The sequence below is a fragment of the Bufo gargarizans genome, chromosome 3 (assembly GCF_014858855.1).
Source record: "Bufo gargarizans isolate SCDJY-AF-19 chromosome 3, ASM1485885v1, whole genome shotgun sequence".
Taxonomy (NCBI): domain Eukaryota; kingdom Metazoa; phylum Chordata; class Amphibia; order Anura; family Bufonidae; genus Bufo; species Bufo gargarizans.
Genome location: NC_058082.1, coordinates 295532957 through 295551376, shown reverse-complemented (window position 1 = coordinate 295551376; position 18420 = coordinate 295532957). Strand labels below are relative to the sequence as shown.

The window sequence follows — 18420 nt, the reverse complement described above, 5'->3', positions numbered from 1 at the left end:
ATCCAAATTCTACACATACTATTATAATAATGAGTACCACCCCCCCACGATAACATCTTCCCCTCACAGCAGCAAACTGACAAATTAACTATCTATATAGGAGTTTTATTTCTCTGCCGAGTGCTACAAAATATTTTGTTTTTCAATGGCATGGTACTACTGAAATGAAAAATGGCTGCCATCATTGCTTTGCTGCAAGGTGTGGTGGCCCAGAGCCAAGGGGCTTAGCCTGGCAGCAGAGATGCTGTCAGGTTGATCGATCACCCCCCCCCCCCTTCATGGGTTCTGTGGAGCTGCGGTTGCTATACGGTCCTGTGTTAAATTAGTGTAGGGACCCATTTGAAAAAGGTAACAAGTTGGCTGATGCATTTTGATCAAATGTATATTAAGAACCTCATTCATGTTCATACATTTTGCTTAACAGCAATAGATCAATGTATTACATCTGGATGTGCGATCTATGGATTTTTATACAGCCGTTGCATCCCTAGTACAGAGTACAACCGGGTCTCTGGACCTCCCTTACAGCTTCCATGCACATGGCTTTGTACAGTGCATGAGATCTTTATTATATTATAGAAAAGAGCAGTTTCCAAATCATTGAGATGTAATGCTCATATCTGCAACCAGAGGGTGTGCATACTGTAAAAATGAAAAAAAAGACAAACCAAAGCATAGAATGTGTAAAATATTTTATTTGACATTTCATGAGATCAAGGAAATTTCTTGCACTTAATGATTTACACTTAGATCACCTCTGTCTCGGCACCTCCTTCAGCCACTATCTTTGAAACAGGAAACAGGGTGTACAAAGTTACATTTGACATACAATTGTTAATTGACCCCTGCATGACATATTGCCTCACCAGTGGGAAGAAAGGGAGATTTAGGCACAACATTTCCTACTGTCTGAAGTACAAGGGAGAGGAGTAGTTATAATTCATATTGGGCATAGTTATTGTATAAAACATGCAGCCAGCGTAGGACCAGACCACATGAATGTTTTGAGCAGCAATATATTTTCTTTCAAGTCCATAAGGTTTTAAAACTGTGAAATTAATCACTGAATCATTAAAACTCATGTATTTGCACATATGATACAATCTTGTATTCGTCAAGGAACTGGGGTTAGGAGACTGAGGCACATGAATTCTGCATTGTTTAATGTACATAGCAGCCCCGACAATTCAGGCTGAACTACAGGATTGTGTTCCTGACTTGGAATACAATAAAGCAGCTTTCCAATATTAACCAAAATGGGTTATCTGAGAATTTCATATTGATGTCCTATCCTCAGGGTAGGTCATCAATATCAGATTGGCAATGGTCCGACACCCGGACCCCATACCACTCCAGAGCACTTGGGGCTCTTCCTCGGCCATGTGGCACCACATACATCAGTCACACGGCCTAGGTGCAGCTTAGCGCCAATCATGTGAATGGGGGAGAGCTGCAATACCAAGCACAACCACTATACATTGTACGGCGCTGTGAGAAGCCCAAAGTGCTCACCAGTGAGCGCCATGGCTTCCTCCAACAGCTAATCGTGCTAGTTCCAGGAGTTGGAACCCTGCCGATCTCCTATTGATGTTCTATCCTGAGGACAGGACATCGATATAATAATCCTGGATAACCCCCTGAATTCTCTTGTGCAGTTTTACCTTCTTTGCGATTTGAATGTGACTAGAAATGATAATAAAAAGCTCTGTTGCCCCAAACTAGACTGTTCACCTTCCAAGGGGGGGGGGGGGGGTTTACAAATTTGATATATTAGACTTCAGCTAGAAATTGCACAAATGCAGGGGGAATGCAGGTGGAGGGAGAGAAAACGGACAGGCTTGATATATAAAAATATGCACATAAACTTGCTGGCCAAGTCTAAAGCATCGGCTTGGATACAGTGCAAAATGTGGCTGCGGTTCTAAGATTCCCAAAATGCATTCATGGTTTGGCATCAGCTTTTAAGCAATGGCATTTTGACTGTAAGACTGTTGTGGGAGAGGGGGAGATTCCAAGACTGATTTTAGATGTTATTTGGACTATTAGCTCCCATAGAAAACACATATAGCAAAGGATTTGGCTTAAGGCTAGAGGCAGTGTTAAAACCAAGCATTATTAGAGCCATGGTGGCAGCAGACAAAAGTTAAAGGGCCCTGAGCAGTACTCCCGTTTATCGCCTGCATCCCTTGCTGTAGGCAGAGCAGACAAACTAGTCTTTTTGCTTAAAAACAAATGACCGAGAAATATACAGCTCGTCCACCGACACCTGAGCTAAAGATTTTCAAAGAAAAGAAGCCAGCCTCACATTCATTTGGTCCAGTCAACTTCCCCAGTATCCTCCTGCTTAGCCAAAATACAGGTGTTTCTCTATGTGCTCTGTGTCCTGTCCTTAAAATACAAGTTTGTGCTGCCTTAATGTTTAATACTTCAGCCTAGATCGGGGATCGGCAACCTCTGGCACTCCAGCGGTTCAAAAACTACAACTCCCAGAGTGCTTCATTCACTTCTATGGGAGTTAGAATAACAGCCGAGCATGTTTGCATGCTGGGAGTTGTAGTTTCACAGCAGCTGAAGTGCCGAAGGTTGCTGATCCCTGGCCTAGATACATTGAGGCAGCTGAAATTGGTAGTTCTCCCCTGTTACATTATCACATTAAAAGGTTAATTGCACATGGACCTATATTCTTTCCCCTGCCTATCTTGTAATATGAAGCTTGAGGAGAAAATGTACAGAAACCTGCTTTGATTTTGTTGCCTATTGTGGCACTTATTGTATTTCTGTATTTGGTGGGGACGGAGGCGAAACCAGTCTACTGATCTTGATCACGGTTTTCAACTTGATCCATTGCCCAAGAGTCTGCTCGGCGTGGTCGTTTCCATTCAACTTTATTGCATACAGCAATTGGCATCCTTGACTCGCAAGCGCATCTTGGATCTGTACTTCTCCAGATAAAGCAGCTGTTTGGAGTTAAATGCTCCTCTTCGTTTCCTAGCGGTGGGAGTCAAAGACAACAATGCATAAATCACGACCTAAAGAGATTTAAAATTCTAATTTGTTAATATTAAATCAAGACTATATGAGCAGTTATAATAAAGCAAAGCATTTTATAATAGATAAAGGAAACATATGTAGAGTTTATGATACAAGACCAGCACATATACTTTGAGAATGCACGGCTTATACAACCACCGATAAGCCTGGGTGGTGTAGGTCCACTCGCTTCCCTGAATAAAATGGTTTAACAAGCAGCTTTTGCAGAGCCTTGTTTACCAGGAATGGAGGTCTCAGGAGGTAAAGTCACAGAGACAGGGAGGGGGGAGAAGAAAAGAGCGAGGCGGTTAATGAGCTCACTTACTGCCTGATAAACTGCACAGCATCCTCGTACTTCATCCCGCATTCAATCAGTGCTAGAGCAACCAGCACAGGGGCCCTGGAAGGACACAGAGCAGAGATTAGTTATGGGTGCAATTCATAGACTGGATCCTTGGGGCTTACCAGAGGTGCAGACACCAGAAAAGCATAAATAATTGGATTATAACCAACAGTTTCATCACATCACCCATTACTGCCAGCTCTACCCACAATACTGTGCAGTAAGACTACTGCTACACATAGCCTGACTGCCCTTTCGGAAATTATTTGGCAAGGTCTAAAGTCGAAAAGTAGGTCAAGTAACAAAGGAGCATTCTGTGAAGGGTTAAAGTTCTGTGCATACCTTACTCCAGAGTAGATTATTTCTGCTAATGTCCTTTAAAGCCCGGCTCAACTGAAAATAAGTATCAAAATCAGTGTAGCCTGGACCCACAGCTCATAACCTGCAGTTCTCTCCATTTCTGCTGCCAGGCACTTTATCATCTGCATCTTAGCAAGCTGCCAGTCTGGGTCCTGCAACATGCCCTTCTACAAACATTCACAGCCCCTTGTGCCCACAGGCAGTGCCCGCCAGCTCAGAATAATAAGTGCTGTATGCTAATTAAACAGATCCATGGCACAACAATTATCCATCACAAACATACCAGATGCTGCTTCATTTGTTTTACTGATATTATCTTACAACCCATCCAGATAGTGGCCAGCATGAAATTATCCTGAGCTACAATACAGTGCTTGGGGCATACAAGCCAAAAAAGGAGCAAAAAGAATACAGGGGGGCTACAAAGTGTCAAATGGTATAATCAGATAGACATATTCCCCAAAATATCCAGATAATAAATGCAGTAACAATGCACCCACCTGCCCAGTCCTGCCACGCAGTGTACTGCAATGCAGCAACCGGGTTCTTCACGAAATTTGTTTTTTAAGAGAGTCAGCCAATCATCCACTATTTGTGTAGGAGGTGGTGCTCCATCATCAAACGGCCAGTCCTAAATGTGACAAAAGTTAGAAAAAGAAAAGAAAATGCATATAAAAATAAAGACTGCAATTAAATAAACCAATTGTAAAAACAGCACAGTGTCCCCTTCAAAGACTTCCCTGCACAATGACTCACCCCAGGTGTAAAGGAAACAGCAGTCGGTCCCATTCACTTGAATGAGGACATGCTGCAGTTTCCTGCACAGTGGGTGGCCAAGGGTGTCGCTGTGCAGAGAAGACAGTGCTAAACCAGCACTGCGGCCCCTTCATCCTGAGGACTGGCAAGGCTCCTAGAGGTCGCATCCTCACTGACCATAAACAGACGTCAACCCAACAGGTATCTAAGGTGTTTGGCCACCTTCACACTTATTGTAAAGAGACATAAAAGGGTTTACCATCAGCATCATTGGTCACTAGGGGGGCTGCTAACAAAGCAACTGAGGTATGGCCACATGGTCAGGTTTCATGATGCAGTTTTAGAAGCAGGAGCGAATAAAAAAAAATAAAAGTTGTATCTGTCCTTTATAAAAGTAGAGATTATAATCTACGCCGGATTCTGGTGTCTAACACTGCAGCAGGAAACCTGACCGTGTGGCTGTACCCTAAAGGGCCTTTTACACAAGGTTGTGATCTGGGAACGATCATCATCGTTCTTCTCGTCTCAGGAGAAAGAGCACAGACATGAAGTGACAGGTCTCTGTGCACTGGCAGGAGAATACAGCTGTCGGCACTTGGAGAGCAGCAACCCCTAGGAGACTAGCCCTGTCAATTAAGAGGCAAGGGGGAGGGACTGAAGCAGAAAAGGGTGTCAAACTAGTGCTCCTAGGGCTCATAACTCTTGCTGACCAATGCAAAATTCCACATCTACCCTTTAAAGAACGCCAGTATTTCTGCAGTCAGGTCTAGTATTCCAAATACAGTTTAACTCATACAGAATGAGAAACACTCACTAGGACTTGTATGCCTTCCTTCTCTACCGGAGCCTTGTCATATGTGGCTTCACAAACTCTCACTAGAGTGGTGACACCATATTTCTTCAGCTCCTAAGAAAGAAAAACAGCAATTTCTCAAGAAAGGGGTATCTAAAAGAGTATAGGACAATTTCAAGCAGTTATTGGTCATTAAAAACGGTAATGGTTAATATTACAACTGTTCGGTAATAATCATTACTAAGAGGAAGAGTCCATATCAGTTATTAAAGGGAACCTGTCACCTGGATTTTGTGTACAGAGCTGAGGACATGGGTTACTAGATGGCCGCTAGCACATCCGCAATACCCAGTCCCCATTGATACATATGCAAATAAACCTGAGATGAGTCAGAGCTTGAAAATATGACTCTTCTCTGGTCACACAAGTAAAATATGACTCACTTTTTTTTTTTTTACACAATAAAAGCACACAGAGCTATGGGGACTGGGTATTGTGGATGTGCTAGCAGCCATCTAGAAACCCATGTCCTTAGCTCTATACACAAAATCCCGGTGACAGGTTCCCTTTAAAGTAGTTATATAGGTTGTCACAACTTATCCCCTATCCACAGGACAGGAGGCAAGTGTCCAATGAGAAGGGGTCCAACCACTAGCGCACATGCTGATCAAGAGAAGAGAGGCCATGTTCCTCCATGGGGCTGCCATCTCCCATAGAGAAGGGTGCATGCATGCCCCTCACTCCATTCAAATTGGGCAACACACACAATCGTTCTCTTGATCGGTTGGGCCTCAGACGTGGCACCCCTACCAACTGGACACATCCCCTATCCTCTGGATAGGGAGTGTAAGGAGTTATGGGAAAACCCCTTTTAATAATTCTACTCAGTAATTTCTTAGATGACCACATAGACACTGGGGAATAACAAAACTAGTGCAAACGAAAACTGGACTAGGTTCCTAAAGCAAGCAAACTGCATATTTAGTTTGTAGAAAGGCTTCTGAATATTGAAAGCAGCAACTCAATGGGTTATAAATGGGAAAGTGCTCTACAGTTTACTTTGCACCAAATTTGATACATCTCCCCCACTAACCAAAAATTTAAATGGTTTGATAAAATGACGGACAATCACCTCCCAACTTGGAGTTGGACCCCTAATGATCCTTAGGATAGGTCAATAGTAGGGCCTTGGGTAAACCCCTATAAATCATTAACAGCAGCAGTCAGAAAACCTACATCGGCCATACCATGAAGTTTAAAGGGAACCTGTCAACTTTATGGTAACCTCACTGAGGGCAGCATAAACTAGTGACAGAAATGCTGATGTCGGCGGTGTGTCACTCATGAGCTAATAGCAAGTGGTTGCTGAGAACCAGCATCATAATCATTGCAGCCCAGGCCTTGAAAAGAGTCAGATCTACCTGAGAAGAGTCCTGGATATACATAATCTCCTGCTCTCTCACCCATCTGCTGCTGATTGGCAGTTCTCTCCTAGAGAAGGGGAGAAAACTAGGTAGAAGACTGTCCGTCATCAGCGGGTGGGCAGGAGAGCAGGAAGTCATGTATAACCAGGACTCTTCTCAGGTGGCCGGGACTCTTCTCCAGGCCCAGTCTGCAATGATTGTGATGTTGGTTCTCGGTAACCACTTACTTTTTACTTATAAATGACAGACGCTGAAATCCACTCACCTGTCTCTACTTTATACTGCCTTTAGTATGGGCAGCATAAAGGTGATGACAGGTTCCCTTTAAATCAGAACTTAGCTGAAGTATTTATATGTGAAATGTCTGGCATGGATTAGGAGTGTAAGTATCTTTCAGGAAGTACACTAAAGTCTATAGTCATCACTTTAAGGGCAGGTTGTAATCCAGATTATCCAGCACGTTCTGTCCTGTTTAGATCCTGAGTAGAACTAGTTAGGCCCCCATGTGATCTCTACATTACCATAGGAGCAGTCAAGATATCATGTTGTCTGTATTTTCACCATACAAAGTCAATTTTGTCTCTAATCACATGATCAGATAAATGTAGCTACTTTTATTATAAAAATCAGCATAACTTTTTAGAGGACATATTCACCATATTGTTAGGGGGCTGGCAGGGGAGCTAAAACGTGCAGCATAAGTGGTTCTATGGTTTTATAGAGTTGCATTAAAAGGGGCATTCTCACCTTAGATATTGATGGAATATCACTAGGATATATATCACTAGGATATGCCATCAATGTCAGATAAGAGCGAGTCCCAGAGTTGGGAACTGTGCCTACGTTTGGAATCCAGCCCATGAAGTGAAGGAGAGCACATTGTGCATTGTTGCATGGCTATTTTTGGAAGACCCAAAGCAGTAAATGGACAGCAAACCATGCATGTCTGGCCACCTCTCCATTTACTACCATAGGACTGGTGGAAATAACGGAGACAGCACTCTGCTATTATCAGAACTCCCATAGCAGTGAATGGACAGCACACCATGCATGTCCGGCCACCTCTCCATTTACTACCATAGGACTGGTGGAAATAACGGAGACCGCACTCTGCTATTATCAGAACTCCCATAGCAGTGAATGCAGAGCACACCATGCATGTCCGGCCACCTCTCCATTTACTACCATAGGACTGGTGGAAATAACGGAGACAGCACTCTGCTATTATCAGAACTCCCATAGCAGTGAATGGACAGCACACCATGCATGTCCGGCCACCTCTCCATTTACTACCATAGGACTGGTGGAAATAACGGAGACCGCACTCTGCTATTATCAGAACTCCCATAGCAGTGAATGGAGAGCACACCATGCATGTCCGGCCACCTCTCCATTTACTACCATAGGACTGGTGGAAATAACGGAGACAGCACTCTGCTATTATCAGAACTCCCATAGCAGTGAATGGAGGGTGGCTGCACTTGTGCAGTGTGCTCTCCTTCGTTCATGCACGTTCTACAGGTGGGACCTATACCCATCTGTCACTGATGGCATATTCTAGCAATATGGGAATAGCCCTTTAAGTTTACAAAACCCTAAAATCACTGTCAGAACAGTGCCTGGTGTATAGGTGTCACTTCCCAGACCAATCTCAGAGAAACTGAACCACCAAAGAAAGCTGGAAAGTATACAGTAATTAGTCAAACTCTGTCATGATAATTTAGTCACAAATTGACGTTATATAGATGCCCCTCAATCTGTAGAAAACCCATCATTTTGGACGAGCCTCTGTAACGATCATTCTAAAACATTCCCCTACCCCAAGGAACCCGTTCACTACTACATACCTCTGTAAACTTGTTGAGCGTGGCATTAGTTGGATTATGGGTGATTAGAAAACGCATACACTCGTATGATATTTCCACTGGAGCTGGACGGTTCATTGTGATAAGTTTAAAAAAAATAAGGTTTATTTAAGAAAAAAAAAAAATCTGAAAAAATTCACAGCAAAATATTAAAAAAATTCTATAAAGAAAAAAATATATATATTTGCAGGTGAAAAAGGTATATTTATTGCAAAGTTCCAAATGAGAGATGTTTATTTCTTGCAGATAAGTAGTTTTGGGATGCACAAGAGCATCCAGAAGAAACCTCTCACATTACTTCTAGGAGGGAAATGGATATATATTGCAACCAAAAAGGTCTCTACTACAGTGAGGCACTCATGAAAGGTGACTATTTCCCCTTCACAAAAGGAAAACTGAAGTAGTGAAAAATATTCAGCTTTGAGGTGGGACAATAAATAAGAACTCCCATATGCTTTTCTGAAGCCGACTAGGAGGTGGGGGCCTACGATGTCAGTGGAGAAGCCTCTCTGCTCACTTGTCTGCACCAACGCTGTGCTGAGCCTGGCAGTATTCTGTCCATACACGCCGAATCGCCATAAATGTTGGACATATATTCCAAGAGTAATCCTGCAACAGAGGAAAATAAAGACACCTTTAGGACATAATTAAAAGGGCATTAAGCGGTGAGATATGCATAGCTGCAAAAAGCAAAGGCCACAGCATACTGCAAGCATTCATAAACCTGGATGCAAGGCACAGTCAGACAAGTAAAAAAATATATAAAAAATATAAATAAATAAAAAGTAGCAGCAACCATCTGGGTGTTAAAATTTCCAGACAATTTACTATCCAGCATAATGCAGGTCTTTCTCAAGCATGACAACACATTAACAAACATCGTATAATGTCCACTGCAATAAGCGGAGCCAAACTAATTAAAAGATGCAGACCTCTTAATAATTGTGTCGCATCTTGTGCCGTCTATCCGCCAGAAACTGAAATCTATGCATTTACTAGTTGGTGAAGATTTCAGTTATATTTGGCATGAATTTTGTTAAATGTGTTGGGACCATAGGCCTCCCTTCCATTCTGAAAGCATCAACCATTTTTTTTTTTTATAAAAGCTGTAAATGACCCCAAAAAAAATCTCAGAAAATTCTGCACATACTTTTGATTAATGATTTTAACTGGATATTGCATCAAACAGGGGATATATATATATATATATATATATATATATATATATATATATATATATATATATATATATATATATATATCTTACACACATACATTTTTTTTCCATGCTTCAGAAGGCCTCCTGACCAATAAAGTTTATTAATCTAGAATAATAAAATACATTTCAACATCTAGATGGATGCTGTAGTGTTCTACTTCAGGAATGAATATCTGGTCACAAATTTTAATGTTTATTTTTTTTTATCAGTGTCACTTTAAATTTACATCAAACGCAGATAACACCTAAAGTTATGCAATGTGATGTAACCCAAGTACCTACCCATTTATGTCTGTTACACTGCTCATGCAGTAATCAATAGCTGCTGTGCTACAGCACAGAACATACTGTGCCCATTGCAATCTCTTCAGATTTGGTAAAACTGCACAGGTCTGTAAGTGCTGTGAATAAGCAACTATGACTACGCCACAAAGCAGTGGGCCAGGCAAATTCACTGAAAGGTGCTGTCTAGAGCTGAAACATGTGGCAAGTAATTCTCTCTCCAAACAGACCGATAGTTGTGTGGTGTATATAACAAGATGTGTGTGTGTGTAATAGGCCGTCTGACCAATGATTCTTGCGGACAAGAATAGGACATGTTCTATTTTTTTCCGGAGCCGCGCCCCGGAAATGTGGAGAGCACATAGTGTGCTGTCCACATCCACTGAGAATGAATGGGTTTGCTCCCGTCCCGTATATTGCGGAACGGATGCAGACCCATTCCACGAACGTGTGAATGGAGCCTTAGAGTGGTGTAAAACATGTGGCCACTGGAGTCTGGAGCAATTTCATTATCTAAAAGTCCAATGGACAGATCTCCATTTGACACAGCATAGAGAACCATCAAATACAGAAGGCACATTCCTGTAGGTATTGAGAAGGGATATGGTATGGAGCTGTTCTTCCAGCATTTGGGCTATTATTCTCATTTCCACTGAAGAGTATTGCCAATTGTGCAGCACACAGAAATTTGAAACACCTGTAGGGTTCCAACTTCGTGACAATAGATTGGGGAAGGTCCTTTTCTGTTCTAGCATAACTGTGGCCCTCTGCAAAAGTGAGGTCTATAAAAGACAATGTTTGATGATCTTGGTCTGGAAAAATTTTAACGGCCTACATAGAACCCATTCCCAAACTCCAAACACCTTTGTGATCAACTGAAATGCCAATTGTGAGTCAGACCTCCTTGTTTTAAAGTCAGTACCTGACCCCAGAAGCGTCCTTTCGATTGAATTGGCACATACCAAAACCTTGTGGAAAGCCTTCCCAAAAGAGATTGTTATCAGTCACAAAAAAAGCCCCTATTAAAGAGCATCTGTTACCATGATGAACCATATTAAACCAGGCATACTGCTTGGTACGGTTGATAGTTGATTAAAATTAGTCCTTTCTCTGTAAATGGTCTCAACGATGCAGAGAAATTCCTACTTTTAGCTACATGTAAATGAGGTGCTCGGAGCAGAGGGGCTGGCCTCCCAGTCATATTGACAGGGCAGGTAGCCTCCCTGCTCCAAAGACTGGAGCAGTCAGTTTTTACATTTCATCTCAATTTTTTTTGACCAAGCTGGCTCTGGCATAGACCATTGAGTACGATTGTTAGGGGGCATCTGGAGAGGTAGTTCTGTATGTAGTATCCGTCGTGGCTCTTGATGGCATTTAATCACTTAATCGGCAGAAGTTGGGTGGTAAAAATGGAGAACCCCAAGTAGGTAACCATTAGGGGAAGTTGGGCGTATACTGTAGGTTCATAAAATAAAGCCAGCTCAAATTTTTATGATGGTCACAAAGTTAGAAACCAGCAGGAATATCTATAGGTGTAAGCTTTTTATTTGACATTGAATTAATTCCTTTACCAGTTACATTGTCACATGTACACATATTCATGAACAGCACTTAAAAGGTTCCCGAAGAGCAATGCTCTATGCAAAGCACATTAGTACATACCACAAACTGCTATATATAACCTTGAAAAATGCCAGCCAAGAAAAGGAAGAGACCAGCGATCAGCAAAAGCACTAAAGGGAAAAGGAATTAGAAGCTACTGAAGAGGTACTTTTATCAGCAAACACCCTCCAGAGACTCTGAATGGAGCTCAACACTAAATATCTCAAAATACATTGTAAAGATAAGGGTCACCAACAAGAATCTGCACAGAACAGATACAAAGAGTATCAGCAGTTCTCAGAAGCACAAGCTATGTGCAGCCAAGCAATGACCTATGGTATGGAACCACAGGGAAGTGCAACAATGAAACTGTAATGGGTCAATGGCACACTAAGAAGTTAATGATTTAATAGGTTAGTGAGTAGGCCGCTTACAGCAAAGACTCTGCTATGGTGGCCAGGAATCATTCTACCTGACATGATTCACTTAACGCTCAGTCGCTGCATTTTAAAGAAGCACTTCCACCAAAAATTGTATTTAATGACCTGTTAGAAAGGTACAACATATAAACTATAGTAAAGGTAATCTTAGAGTTATAAGAGTAAGAGTTATAACCTCCCTTCTGAACCTCAGTTGTGTCATGTGACCAGCACTGACACTCCAAATCAGACAGCACCCTATGTATGGACAGGAGGCCAGTTTCTCCATGTATTCCTATGGGAGCATCAATGTCAGTCTCAAAGGAATGACTAAAGAAGTCACTGACTTCCTGTCCTGTGTCAGTTGGAGATAAGAGTGTTGGTCACATGGCACAGCTGAGGATCAGAAGGGAGGTTATAACTCAAATACAATCATTGGGATGAAGATTACCTTTACTACAGTTCACATCATGTACCTTTCCAACAGGTCAGAGAAGACACATTTTTGAGAAAGTGCTTCTTTATGCATCCACGTGTGAAGATTGTCAATAGGGCATCAATGGAAATCTATGATATAAAAAGCAGAAAGATTAGCTCACAGAATACTATGAATTTACGGTATATTGCAGTGCTCAAAACAGAGCTGGTTCCCAGGTAGTGATACATCCAAATTCTGGGATATCAGCACCTCGCTAAAATTCCAAGTTTATTATATCCTAGGACAGTGTTTCCCAACCAGTGTGCCTCCAGCTGTTGCAAAACTACAACTCCCAGCATGCCCGCACAGCATTTGGCTGTGCGGGCATGCTGGGAGTTGTAGTTTTGTAACAGCTGGAGGCACACTGGTTGGGAAACACTGTCCTAGGACACATATCACAAAGTTAAAATACAATCTCCTACACATTTCAATTGCACTCTGCATGCTTAATCATAGCATAAGCGAATTTTGATGTATAGAAATTTATGAGCCCATACTTTACTTCCAAATGCCTAAGATATAAGCACAGATTCATACAAAATCGGTAAGTGGCATGTTTCACTGCATGCTGTATTACAGATTGTAGTATACTGGGCCATACAGAGGCACAATAATATGGAGCCTTGGGTGAAAATGAAGTCTCCATACATACGACCCTAGTCTAGGTGGAGAAACTGTTTGTATAATATGCACTTTAACTGCCAAATTCTTAGAGGACACAACAATACAGAAAGCTAGGCTCATACATTTTGTAACTCTGGTAGTCTGTTCTGATAAAGGAATCCGGCAGTATCCAGCTATGCTGGATACCATATCTCCAGTAGTCTGTTCCTCGACAGATACAAAACGGATATAAATCACACAGCAGAAGGAGATTTACCCATTGTATTATTGACAAGCTTCATCATGAAGTATTACCTTCACAGTTGTACAAGCATAGATTGGAAAGGTTCACCTACAATGATTAGAAAGTTAAATGGTCACCAACTTTTTATAAGTCAATAGTATAAGTGACCATAAGAAACTTTGTAATATATCTTATCAGAGAAAAAATCTTATTCTAGAGTTCTAAGCAGTTTCTCCCCCCAACCCCTCCCTTTTCTAAAATGACTGTCTTTGAAAATAATGAGAACTCCATCTTGGATGGCTGCTGCTCACTAAATGATCATATTTAGAGTTGAGCAGTAAAATCGATTCATCGCAAAGAGCTTTTCACCTGCAGGGAACTGTCCCTTATGCTGGAGAAGTGCCACCATGCCATTTGACTGACAGGGCCAGAGATCTCCCCTGGTCCTGACAATCTTGTGCCTGAGCTGCTGCTCCAAGTAGTGGTGCAAGCGCAGAGGCTCTGCCTCTGCTTCCTAATCATCATCTGTTCATGTGAATCTACCTGGAAGTGTAGGGGCACTTTCACAGTTGCTGCTCTAGTAGTGGGGGTATGAAACCGATTCTCCTCTACGTTGTGTGCAGTGAATGGCAGCTAGTCTCTAACCGGTATCTCTGGGAGAACTGAAAAACTAGACATTCGGCATTCACGTGAGAAAACTGCTAAAAATGCCAGAAGTCATATCAGACAGAAAGATTTCTAAAGTATACACAGTGTACTATTGAGTAATGCAAAGTTTGTTGAAAGGTTAGGTACGCTTTAACTCTGTGCCTCTGCTAAAAGAAACGGCAGTCATTTAATTGTTGTACAGAGGCAGCCCGTACCTGGATAATCAGGTTTCCAATTTAATAGGATCAGTGACATGTGAATAGGGCCACAAAGTCCATGTGAGAAAAAACGAGGCCAAGAATTTAAGCCTCCAAGTCTCAAACCCCCACCCCCTGTAAGTATTCAGAGTACAGGCAAGTCTTGCTTTACTACCTTTATTTTGGATGCCTCCCAAATCACGCAGCTGGACAGGAACCGGTGGCTGCACGGACTGGCTTGCCTAGTAGAGGCAGCAACAGCTGAAAGGTCTACGAAATGCAGATACTGAAGTGGTGGGATCGCTTTGGACCAAAATTCTGCCACAATTCTGGCGTAAAGATCTGTCTGAAAGTAAGCCAACCAATAATTGGTATAGAGTCAGAGCACAGTGTCTACCCCTGCACCAGAATCATTCAGCCTGAGCCAATGTGATAAATCAGGTGCAGGTCTAGGCAGCCTGTCTGAGCTTATACCATCTACAGCAATGATCAGCAACCTTCGGCACTCCAGCTACTGTGAAACTACAACTCCCAGCATGCACACATAGTTGGCTTTTCTTTTAACTCCCATAAAAGTGAAAAAGATTCTGGGAGTTGCAGTTTGGGAACAGCTGGAGTGCCAGAGTTTGCTGATCCATGATCTACAGGGTTAGGGCTCATTCACACGAACTTCCGTCCGTGGGGCAGGTGTATGGGAATGTTGACAGCCTAACCGTAAAGAACTCTTTCCTGTACTGATGTCCAAATTACACTTTGGATGAATAAATCTGGCGCTAGTTCTTTGTATTGACCACGTTACACTTCTGATGGCACCTGCACATGGGTACAGGTGAACACACAGAAGACCTTCACGAATTTCCGTGTGCTTCTGCACCCAAACTGCAGAGATCCCACAAAAGGTTGTGTAGACAGCACCCCGGAACACCAAGAGACATCAGCACTGACTAAAGATAGGCTCTCTTTATAAAGTCTGGAATTGGAAGTCTCAGTGGCTTAAACCTCTAGACCAGGCATGTCCAAACTGCAGCCCTCCAGCTGTTGCAAAACTACAACTCCCAGCATGCCTGGATACCTTACAGCTATCCAGGCATGCTGGGAGTTGTAGTTTTGCAACAGCTAGAGGGCCGCAGTTTGGACATGCCTGCTATAGATAAAGGCAGTCAACAGCAAACCACAGCATCTAGGCAGTCAGACAGCAGGAGGTGGATCCTTCTATACTTCCTCCCAAAACTGAAGGTTGCTGAAGAGTTAAAAACAAACCAAAAAAATAAATAAAAATTCACCCCCACAAAAAATGTAATTAATTATTAATTGTATTAATCGAATGTATAGATGAAAACTACATAGCATGCCACAGGGTTGAAAACTGTAGAACATTTTTCGTGGGACAACCCCTTTAAAATACTTGCCAAGCGAGGGGCTGAAGTAGATATCAGAAGAGGCACATGGACTGCCAGATGCTGCACCTAATTTATGATGAAGCGTACACCCTGTCATAAATGAGACGCAGCACGCCTCGTTATCATAGCCTGGGTTATGCCGCCAGGGGCAGGCTATGATAAATCTCCCTCAAAGATTTTGGTCACATACCCCGAGTATGAGGAGATTGGCAGCATATAATAGACTATAAACAGTTATGTCAGAGCAAACGTCAACTTGGTCAAATGTCCGTGCCACTGCCATGCCAACTCATGTGATGCAATGCATTTCTATGACCCATATATGAACCTCATGGTCCATTCATATACAGGTCCTTCTAAAAAAAATTGCATATTGTGATAAAGTTCATTATTTTCTGTAATGTACTGATAAACATTAGACTTTCATATATTTTAGATTCATTACACACAACTGAAGTAGTTCAAGCCTTTTATTGTTTTAATATTGATGATTTTGGCATACAGCTCATGAAAACCCAAAATTCCTATCTCAAAAAATTAGCATATCATGAAAAGGTTCTCTAAACGAGCTATTAAAGGGTTTCTACCACTTGGGTGTCACATATTTAGCTGTCAGACACTAGCGATCCGCTAGTGTCTGCTCTGCCCAACCATCCTAATATAATTGCTTTTGGGGCAGCCGTTTTGCTAAAAAAAGAACTTTTATTAATATGCTAATGAGCCTCTAGGTGCTATGGGGGCGTCATTAGCACCTAGAGGCTCCGTCTACCTTCAGAAACTGCCGCCGCCCAGCGCGTCCCTCCAGCCCGCCTATCTCCTCCTGAATGCGATCCTCCTTGTGAGCGCCTGTATTCGGTGCATGCGCAGTGAATGTCTGACAGCTTCCCTGCTCAGACATCTCCACTGCGCCTGTTCCTCGGAGCACTATGGCGTCATCGCGCAGGCGCAGTGGAGATGTCTGAGCAAGGAAGCGGTCAGACATTCACTGCGCATGCGCAGAATACATACGCTCACAAGGAGGATCGCATTCAGGAGGAGATGGGCGGGCTGGAGGGACGCGCTCGGCGGCGGCAGTTTCTGAAGGTAGACGGAGCCTCTAGGTGCTAATGACGCCCCCATAGCACCTAGAGGCTCATTAGCATATTAATGAAAGTTCTTTTTTTAGCAAAACGGCTGCCCCAAAAGCAATTATATTAGGATGGTTGGGCAGAGCAGACACTAGCGGATCGCTAGCGTCTGACAGCTAAATATGTGACACCGAAGTGGTAGAAACCCTTTAACCTAATCATCTGAATCAACTAATTAACTCTAAACACCTGCAAAAGATTCCTGAGGCTTTTAAAAACTCCCAGCCTGGTTCATTACTCAAAACCGCAATCATGGGTAAGACTGCGACCTGACTGCTGTCCAGAAGGCCATCATTGACGCCCTCAAGCAAGAGGGTAAGACACAGAAAGAAATTTCTGAACGAATAGGCTGTTCCCAGAGTGCTGTATCAAGGCACCTCAGTGGGAAGTCTGTGGGAAGGAAAAAGTGTGGCAGAAAACGCTGCACAACGAGAAGAGGTGACCGGACCCTGAGGAAGATTGTGGAGAAGGACCGATTCCAGACCTTGGGGGACCTGCGGAAGCAGTGGACTGAGTCTGGAGTAGAAACATCCAGAGCCACCGTGTACAGGCGTGTGCAGGAAATGGGCTACAGGTGCCGCATTCCCCAGGTCAAACCACTTTTGAACCAGAAACAGTGGCAGAAGCGCTTGACCTGGGCTACAGAGAAGCAGCACTGGACTGTTGCTCAGTGGTCCAAAGTACTTTTTTCGGATGAAAGCAAATTTGGCATGTCATTGGGAAATCAAGGTGCCAGAGTCTGGAGGAAGACTGGGGAGAGGGAAATGCCGAAATGCCTGAAGTCCAGTGTCAAGTACCCACAGTCAGTGATGGTCTGGGGTGCCATGTCAGCTGCTGGTGTTGGTCCATTGTGTTTTATCAAGGGCAGAGTCAATGCAGCCAGCTATCAGGAGATTTTGGAGCACTTCATGCTTCCATCTGCTGAAAAGCTTTATGGAGATGAAGATTTCATTTTTAAGCACGACCTGGCACCTGCTCACAGTGCCAAAACCACTGGTAAATGGTTTACTGACCATGGTATTACTGTGCTCAATTGGCCTGCCAACTCTCCTGACCTGAACCCTATAGAGAATCTGTGGGATATTGGGAAGAGAAAGTTGAGAGACGCAAGACCCAACACTCTGGATGAGCTTAAGGCCGCTATCGAAGCATCCTGGGCCTCCATAACACCGCAGCAGCGCCACAGGCTGATTGCCTCCATGCCACGCCGCAGTGAAGCAGTCATTTCTGCAAAAGGATTCCCGACCAAGCATTGAGTGCAGAACTGAACATAATTATTTGAAGGTTGAATTTTTGTATTAAAAAAAATACGGATGAAATATGCTAATTTTTTTAGATAGGAATTTGGGTTTTCATGAGCTGTATGCCAAAATCATCAATATTAAAACAATAAAAGGCTTGAACTACTTCAGTTGTGTGTAATGAATCTAAAATATATGAAAGTCTAATGTTTATCAGTACATTACAGAAGATAATGAACTTTATCACAATATGCTAATTTTTTTAGAAGGACCTGTAGTGCATGAGTTGCAGAACCACCATGTGAAAACATGCATTATGTATTTAGCCATCACAAAATGGACCAATTTTTTTTTTTTTTTTATAAATTTTTTACAATTCACAGGTTTTT

General features: G+C 42.7%; 1 protein-coding gene across 1 annotated transcript in view; it reads right to left on the bottom strand.

Annotated features, from left to right (window-relative positions):
* Positions 1-675: 675 nt before the first annotated feature.
* Positions 676-18420, bottom strand: part of PTP4A2 (protein tyrosine phosphatase 4A2) — a 30984-nt gene continuing 13239 nt past the window's right edge. Inside the window, exons 2-6 of the mRNA XM_044286520.1 lie at positions 8554-9180; positions 5304-5396; positions 4234-4364; positions 3356-3430; positions 676-2988 (exon numbers count right to left, since the gene is read on the bottom strand). Of these exons, the coding sequence (XP_044142455.1) occupies positions 2886-2988; positions 3356-3430; positions 4234-4364; positions 5304-5396; positions 8554-8649 (498 nt within the window). The 5' untranslated portion in view covers positions 8650-9180 and the 3' untranslated portion in view covers positions 676-2885. The remainder of the gene's footprint in view (positions 2989-3355; positions 3431-4233; positions 4365-5303; positions 5397-8553; positions 9181-18420) is intronic.